The sequence below is a fragment of the Misgurnus anguillicaudatus genome, chromosome 12 (genome assembly GCF_027580225.2).
Source record: "Misgurnus anguillicaudatus chromosome 12, ASM2758022v2, whole genome shotgun sequence".
Classification (NCBI taxonomy): domain Eukaryota; kingdom Metazoa; phylum Chordata; class Actinopteri; order Cypriniformes; family Cobitidae; genus Misgurnus; species Misgurnus anguillicaudatus.
This window is the reverse complement of record NC_073348.2, coordinates 39,642,632-39,651,432: the sequence shown is the minus strand read 5'-3', so window position 1 is coordinate 39,651,432 and position 8,801 is coordinate 39,642,632. Positions and strand designations below refer to the sequence as shown.

Sequence of the window (8,801 nt, the reverse complement as noted above, 5' to 3'; positions counted from 1 at the left end):
TGCTATGGTTGGTAAGTGGTTACCAGCACCCACCTCAGTCTCTGTGAACAAATCTCTAACCATATATTATCAGTAATAGTGATGCATTCCTTTAATATTACTAAGAATTTAATACAATTCATTGCAAACGACTAAATATTTGGTGTGATATACTGTATAAGGCTTTTGTAAGTGTAATATGGTACATCTGTAAGGATTAGCTCAGCAATTTTGTATCTGGCTACAACAACCAATGAAATATTAATGCATCTGTATCTAAACTCATCCTCTTTACATATAACGCACACAGTTTTCAGTGCCTATAATCAATCTCAATGGAAATTTGTGTCAAAAACAACAATAAACACATTTATCTGCGCTTATATTTTTATAGATGGTTTCAGGTCTTTCATTTCTGTTCACAAATACATTTATTTACGTTAACAGCAATGAAATGTTAAAAGTGCAAATGTGGACGAACAGCGTATATCATTGGTGACAGCTTTCATGTTGAGGTTCAGAAATCTCCAGCAGATGAAGGACAAACTTCAACATTTGACATGAATGAATTGTAATGGTACAGCATAACATCACTTGATTGTCAATGATGCTAAAGATGTGATGCCAATTCATTAAAACATACCAGTTAAACAGATAAAACAGATAACATAGACAGAAAAAAAACCTTTCAAGACCCTTTGTATTTATGCTAGATATCTTAGATTTATAATAATTATATTGTCGTTATACAGTTAAAATAATCTCTAAATAACGTAACAAGAAAATGATTCATAAGACTATAGATCGATAGTTCCTCTAATGTGTACAGATTATATTCAATCTATTCATCGATAGTCTATTAAAAAACTAAATTTAAGACAATCTTTGTAATGAATTTAATCCTACAGCAAATTTCTGTAAACCTCACCAATGAAATAAAACATAATACTCTTGTCCCACATCTTCATTGCCAAACAAGCTTTAAAAAACATGCAAAATGTTCAGCAGCTATATGTTAGTCAGTACATTATATTTTCTTTTTCGGGCGGAAAATCCCTGTTACGAGTAAACAAACAGAACCAAAACATGTCCAGGTCACCCCTAAAATCAAAAGCTAATTTTTAAAACTAAAGTGTTATTTCTTTATTTTGATTCTGGGGTCCAATATGACCTGGACGAGTTCTCGCTCGGTTTCACGAGCTTCATTCATCCAGTAACAAACACGACAGCGTTTTCACAACGTACACTGTACAAACACAGATGCATTGCATAAAACAGGTCATTTATTGACGGCACATACAGTGCAATCGTTGCCCGTCTTAGAAATGGCTTTCTGGGTGACATGAACTAAAACCCAGTCGTAAAGTTTCAAGTAGAGTTAAAGGACGTGGAATGTGAAAACTCTGGCGGCAGATGCCTTAAAGGGAGATAAGACGACATACATGCATCGTAAAGTTCAGCAAATCACACGAGGCCCTGAGGCGGCTCTACAGGAAGTGACACACCTATGATCGGGGCCAATCAGGATGGGTAAATTATTTATCTCTATAAAGTGCTCATTGTTACGGACTGGAACAGACGGATAATGAGATGAGAGGAGACGTGCCGGTCCGATCTCAATATGGGATTTGGTTCTGGTAATACTGCAGCATGTCGTATGTTCTGCTCCTGCATTAGAAAAACACACAACAGCGTGAGTCACACATGTTAAGATGAATACGTGACCATGTACCACAAAACCATTCATTTTATACATCATCTGAAAGCTGAATAAATAAGCTTTCTATTGATTTATGGTTAGTTAGAACAGTGCAATATTTGGCTGAGATAACTATTTGAAATCTGGAATCTGAAGGTGCAAAAAACAAAATGTTGAGAAAATCGCCTTTAATCCCTTAACCGGCGCAGCCCTTTTTGACTGGAGGGGTGAAAAGGTGATGTACACTTTTAAATTAATATAACTCTGACATTTTTGATATTGGTCTTGTTTTAAAGAAGACACTTTAAAGTTTTTCCCCATGAAAATATTCTAAAAATATAGGTGAAAATATATTCATTATTATATTTTTAGCGGTTTACATTTATTGAATTAAATAATAATAATGCAATAAAGTATAAATGTTATACATAAAATTATGAAAATATTTCACGACAGAAATGCTACAAAATTTAAGACTATAACTGCGTTCACACCAGGTAGATGCGGTAAAAACACAGTATTTGCGTGCAGTTGGACACTTGAACATTTTGAGTTTACTCGCTTTATTCACACGTGAAAGCCACACGTGAAATTCGAGACATTAACGCTGAAATGTGTGTTATGGGAGGGGCTTCTGCAACTCCGCTCACTTCCTGTAATCATGTGATCATGCAAGCTCCTGATTGGTTAACGCAGCGCGAATATCCGCCAAAGTTCAGATTTTTCAATTTCCGCATACCTTGCTACGTCTTCCGCGCGTCTTTGCATTGACTTAACATGTAAATCACTCGCGCTTGCCGCCTCTTTCCCATCTGGTGTGAACGCACGGTAAGTTTAAACTAGCTGTGAAATTTTAAGTTAAAATCACAAAGTTGGTTTTACCAACAATGGCCACTAGGTGTCAACAGTTTGCTGCATACTCTTGTCACAAACTAATAAATTACTGTCACTGCATTATTATTACTGCTAAAAGGGTTTGAAATATAAAAACTACATTCTTAGAGCTTTAATATAAGTTGTCAAGGTTTTTTAGGTTTAGAATAGGGTATTAGTGTTATAAACATGTAAAATCAATTTGGGTCTACCTGTGGGCCCGTGACCTTTTAGAAACTGACTCTCACCACATAATTTTTTTCCCAAAATGGTGATGATACATGAAAACTACACTCTTCGAGCTTTCCAACGATATATAGATTTTTTAGGTTTAGAATAGGATATTAGTGTTACAAATATAAAATAACAACGTGGGCCCACCTGTGGCATTTTAGAAAATGGCTCTCACTATGTCATTCCTTTCCCAAAAATGTGATGAGAAATGAAAACAAATTTTCAAATGATATATGATAAACATGCAAAATATTAAAGTAAACTCAGGTGTCCCGCTCACGGGACAGCGCCGTCCAAATGAAGTCCTTAGCACTGCATCCACTCACAAAAATAAAGTTTTGATATATTTATGAAACCTTACCTTCACTTAATATCCTAATGGTTTTTGGCATACAATGAATTTTTGGCCCTGTGCTACAATATACCCATGCTACTTATGACTGGTTTTGTGGTCCAGGGTCACAAGTGATCTGGTTATCACCAAACCAATAATAGTTCAAATTAACATTAATTGCCTATTAATGTTCACAACCGTTCATAAGTTTAGGGTCACTTTACTGAAATGTTTTTAATGATCATAAAAACATTTTGAACTGAAAACATTGGGATGAAAGTTGGGTGCACATTAAGCTGGATGTGGATTGAGTCTTGACGCTTGATCTCTGGTGTTGGTCTTGACTAAGGCTCGACTACAACACTGTTTTTCTTTCATTAAAAAAAGTGTATATAAAAAAATTATTGAAATGATGCATTGGACTGAGTGATAAAGAAAAAGCAGTTTATAGATATGAACTCCTTCAACACAAAAAAACATCTCATGGTGAAACTGCTTAATAAAAATTGTGTTTTGATTTATTTCAGATGCTTTTAGTCACATCATAACTCTTAAAGTTGCATTTGTGTTATTCCATAGTTTACTATTATACTAAAACATAATGAATAAGTAAGTGACCCTAAACTTTTGACTGGTAGTAAGGAAATATAAAGGTGTTGTTTTTGGTGATCGGTTTGAGGTTCGTACCTGTTGCTGAGAAAACAGCGTTCAATGATTTTAATCATGAAGGCAGCGGCTTCTTTCTCGCTCATGTTGGGGTTAAACCTTTGCCTGCCAAACACAGTAAACAGGTTAACCAGCTGTCAACAACACCCCACAGCCGGTACGTGAGAGGAACATACTTGAGATATTTGATGGTTTGTCCTCTAAAGCAGGGCAGCCCCGTGTCCAACATCAACGTCACTAATGACACCACTGCGTCCATGTACGGCCTGACGTGAAGAAAAACAGACAACAGCTTGAACAACAACATGAAACGTGCCTACAACCAAACCATCTCAACAGGTTTGGGGGGACAAAAATGGCACACGGAGGGCAGCCGAAATCTTGCCCGAACACGCTCAAATCTCAACGTGTCTGAGCTCGATCATCATCTCGCAGGACGGTGAAATATTGAAGAGTATGTCTCACCTTACGGCCAGGTATCCGCGCACACACATCTCCATGAACCATTTAAAAGGCGTGGCCTCCATCTTTCCCCCCATGATCATCACCATCTCATCCGTCAGCTTGATGTCCGGCTCCCAGCCCAAATTCCCACCCGGAGAACTTTCGAACATGAAGCCGAAATCTGTAAGACACAGAAAATACACAGAATTGTTAAAATTGTTTACTCATAAAAGATCACAAGCATGAGCAGATTAATATGCGTGTGTCATAATAAAAGCCTGTTTCGTTGACAGTGTCAGAGAAAGAAAGTGAAAATAATGGTGACCGATGTGGATGAGGTGTCCTTTGCTGTCCAACATGATGTTGCCGTTGTGTCTGTCTTTGATTTGTAACAGGAAGAGCAGGAGACTGTACGCTGCCATACTGCGAATGAAGTTATATCTGGCCTGTAAGATACATTACAGAAGATACACAATTCAATAAAAGCACGTCAGCATTCTGTGCACAGAACATATATTGTAAAATTTACAAAAGAAATCCATAACACAACTATTTAAAGTAATGCCGGTTACCTTTTGGAAGGCCAGCGTGGACTCATCTCCGTACTGATTCCTGAAGTAGTCGTACATGCCGAAGTCTGTCTGCCTGCCGAGCTGATCGCGGGACTTACAGTCGGGGATGCATTCGATCACACCGCACTGTAAGAGTCACACGGCACACGCAGGTAGGCAGAAGTTTAAATGAAAAAAGATGTTTATGTCCTTCTTTGTTCAGTCCAGAAGTTTTCCAGGATTTTTCTCCATTTAGTGGACCTAAACAGCTTCAAAGGGCTCCAAACGATCCCAACCGAGGCATACAATGCAAAAAATGACTTTCTTACTTAGTATTTCTGTCTTGTTTTCAGTAAAAATATCAAACAATTCTTGCTTTCTCTTAATGAGCAGAATGACCTAGGAAAATATAAACTTTAAGTAAATTATTGCTTAAAACAAGCAAAAAAATCTGCCAATGGAATAAGAAATATTTTCTTGAAATAACTTTGCTTTTTTAATCCATTGGCATAAGCACAAATGCTTGTTTTTGCTAACTTTTATGTTTTTTTTTGGTCTAAAAACTAGACTTATTTTCTTAGGTCATTTTGCTCATCAAGAAAATACATCTTAATCTAAGATTTTTTTGATATTTTTACAGAAAACAAGACAAAAATACTAAGTAAGAAAGTCATTTGGCAGAGTACACAGTGCAAAAAATGATTTTCAAGAAAAAAAAATCTTAGTATTTTTGTCTTGTTTTCAGTAAAAATATCGAAAAAATTCTTAAATTAAGATGCTTTTTCTTGATGAGCAAAATGACCCAAGAAAATAAGTCTTGTTTTTAGACCAAAAATATCAAATTTAAGTGATTTTGTGCATAAAACAAGCAAAAAAAAATCTACCAATGGGGTAAGCAAATTTTTCTTGATTTATTCTTGAATTTAGTGTTTAAGAAAAATGTTCAAGATTTTTTTTCTTACCCCATTGGCAGATTTTTTTGCGTGTTTTATGCACAAAATCACTTACATTTGATATTTTTGGTCTAAAAACTAGACTTATTTTCTTAAGGAGCAACACGACCCAAGAAAAAACATCTTAATATAAGAATTTTTAGATATTTTTCCTAAAAACAAGACAAAAATACTACGAATTTTTTTCTTGAAAATCATTTTTGTCAGTGCAGTGGTTTTGTGCATAAAACAAGCAAAAAAAATCTGCCAATGGGGTAAGAAAAAAAATCTTGAAATTTTTTTAAACATTAAATGCAAGAAAAAAAAAACATTTTTATTTAGTGCATAAAATTTTCATTTGCAGATTTTTTTTGCTTGTTTTATGCACAAAACCACTTAAATGTGATATTTTTGGTCTAAAAACTAAACTTATTTTCTTGGGTCATTTTGCTCATCAAGAAAAATCATCTTAATTTAAGAATTTTTTGATATTTTTTACTAAAAACAAGACAAAAATACTAAGAATTTTTTTCTTGAAAATCATTTTTTGCAGTTTAAGGGTCTTATCTAGCAAAACAATTGTCATTTGACCTCTCAACGTGATTACGTAATACGTAAGGTTGCACTGGCGCGTCAAAAAGTTGTGCTTTAAAAGTACATATTTGAATTTTTTGGGCAAATAGGACGATCGCTTCGCTAGACAAGACCCTTATGCCTCAGTTGAGATCGTTTAGAGTCACTTGAAGCTGCACTGAACCTGTAAAACCATTGAGGTCCACTTAAGTCAGGATTTTTTTATGAAAGTGAAGCAATCCTTTAAATGATGGGTGCATGATTTTTGAAAAAAAACACTTTGGAAAAGGGAATCGGGCCGAGTACCAAAACACACTTGTAGCCAATCAGCAGTAAGGGGCGTGTCTACTAACCAACATCGTTGCCTGAGTTGTGTATGTATGGGACGGGTCAAAAGAAGGTCCAGATTCTATTGGGGTAGGGGGGTGTTTGTTTACAGTAGGTGATTTCAAATATCAACATTGGCTTTCAGAGATCATGCACCCCGCCTTTAACATGTGAACAATAATGAGAGCAATGAGATGGTTGAGGACTCACTCCAGGTGCGGTGGCCACCACACGGTATGGGAACACAAACAGGTCCAAACCCACCAGCTGGAAGATGTTTTTGAAGAGGCCGATGATCTGCAAGGCGAGCATGTCCTGACACCAAACAAAATCAATCAATCAATTTAATGATGGATAATAATGATGATGATTCAAAACAAAACCATCAGTGAATGAACTTAAGTCACTTTGGATAAAAGCATCTGCCAAACGCATACATGTAACGTAAAGGAAGTCAAAACAAAACGGGGAAGTCTTTACACACATATATATATATATATATATAGTATAGAGTACATAGTTTCCTGTTACAGTAATAAGCATGAGACTTCCTGCATTACAGTAATGAGAAAATCTTCCTAATGAAGATGTTTAAGTGATTTAAAAGGACACACACACACCTGTCTGCAGTCATCGCCCACTTTAAAGATGGCCGCCTGCCAGCAGACCTTCTGAGCCGATTCAGGATTCTCATCCGCTTCTTCCAGAGAATCTGAAGGACAGCGGAGGCCTGCAGACACCCATTAACATTATTACTGAAACTGTGTGTGTGTGTGTGATCTATCTCGTTCTTCACAACGTCACATGATTGTTTATGAAGAAACTCACCCTCTTTCTCCAGCTCGCTCACTCCACACCTCTTGACTTTGAATTTAGCCAGATAAGGGGCTTTAGCGGCACTATAAAAACACACCAATGACACCGTAAATCACTGTTAAAATGTAAACGGTTGTAATAGTGCCGATAGCCAGATGACAGGAGAGCACGGGGTTAAGATGTTACCTCTGCATAGGAGTTCCCGACTTGTAGTCGATGTCAAGGACGATGGCTTCTGGATTGCTTGGTAAATAACATCCTGATGATTAGAGAATGATAATAAATACATCATAAATGGATCAACTAACTATTGAGGTTAATCTTCAAATGATGAATAACTGACCAGGTTGAACTTTGATTTCTGACAGTGCTTTTAAACACGCCCTCTTTCTTTCATCTCCTTTTGGAACGGGCCTGAGACACAAAAACAAATCGGATGTGTATATGAGAGCGTAATGTAATATTAAAAGTGATTTGTTTTATTATTGCACCCCCTAGAGTACAGAAAGTGTCATGGCCGTGTTAGTGGATCATACTTGATGATAGCCGAGACGTTAGTGATCTTATTGAAGAAGTCAAACTCGCGCTGGTAAAAGTCTTTAGCAGGACCTGACAGCGAGTGCGTGATCTCTTCCACCATCTGCTCCAACAGCTCACCGATGTCCGCTGAACGAGAGGAAGGTCAGGTTTTAAAATACTTGTGAGTTTTGATTTGAGAGTAAAGCCCATCTTCACTACATACGGTCTTTTTGATGGCCCTCCTCATCCAGGAAGATGTTGGTCTTCATGTTCCATATAAACTGATGAGCGAGGAGCTGGGACTTCTGGGCGGCCCATAGGATGTATTCACGCACGTAACCCATCTTGTCAAAAAGCACAGCACGTGAAAGATGCATAAAACTGCCACAGGGGTGGGATAGTTCAAGAAAGGTCACAGTTCATCTTTGTCTCACCTTGTCATACCGCAGAGCCTGAACGATTTGAGGAATGTAGAACAAAATGGCGTCCTGAAATGACACAAAACACAGGAACGTCAGAAGATTTTCTGTTTGATCTAAGGCCACAAGTTAATTGTTCAGTTAGATCAGTCATATATGTTTATTAAGCACATGGGTCGTATAGACAAATTCCCTGACTTAAAGGGACACTCCCCTTTTTTTGAAAATATGCACATTTTCCAGCTCCCCTCGAGTTAAACGTTTAATTTGTACTGTTTTGGAATCCATTCAGCTGATGAGTTTTAAACAGGAAAAAAATGGAAAGCCTTTGTTTATTTTTTAGCGTGATGCTAATGGTCTAATCAGATTCAATGGATTATGCTAAGCTATGCTAAAAGTGGTACCACCAGACCCGGAGATTGGCCGAATAGATTC

At 36.9% G+C, this 8,801-nt stretch overlaps 1 protein-coding gene across 7 annotated transcripts in view; it reads right to left on the bottom strand.

Annotated features, from left to right (window-relative positions):
* Positions 1 to 348: 348 nt before the first annotated feature.
* Positions 349 to 8,801, bottom strand: part of pi4kaa (phosphatidylinositol 4-kinase, catalytic, alpha a) — a 34,476-nt gene continuing 26,023 nt past the window's right edge. For all 7 annotated transcript variants that reach the window (XM_073874590.1, XM_073874594.1, XM_073874592.1 and 4 more), the window contains exons 42-55: positions 8,382 to 8,435; positions 8,171 to 8,291; positions 7,965 to 8,094; positions 7,772 to 7,842; positions 7,615 to 7,687; positions 7,441 to 7,511; positions 7,233 to 7,342; positions 6,823 to 6,927; positions 4,802 to 4,927; positions 4,555 to 4,675; positions 4,251 to 4,410; positions 3,962 to 4,051; positions 3,807 to 3,890; positions 349 to 1,647 (exon numbers count right to left, since the gene is read on the bottom strand). In XM_073874590.1, coding sequence (XP_073730691.1) covers positions 1,596 to 1,647; positions 3,807 to 3,890; positions 3,962 to 4,051; positions 4,251 to 4,410; positions 4,555 to 4,675; positions 4,802 to 4,927; positions 6,823 to 6,927; positions 7,233 to 7,342; positions 7,441 to 7,511; positions 7,615 to 7,687; positions 7,772 to 7,842; positions 7,965 to 8,094; positions 8,171 to 8,291; positions 8,382 to 8,435 — 1,368 coding nt within the window. In that variant the 3' untranslated portion in view covers positions 349 to 1,595. The remainder of the gene's footprint in view (positions 1,648 to 3,806; positions 3,891 to 3,961; positions 4,052 to 4,250; positions 4,411 to 4,554; positions 4,676 to 4,801; positions 4,928 to 6,822; positions 6,928 to 7,232; positions 7,343 to 7,440; positions 7,512 to 7,614; positions 7,688 to 7,771; positions 7,843 to 7,964; positions 8,095 to 8,170; positions 8,292 to 8,381; positions 8,436 to 8,801) is intronic.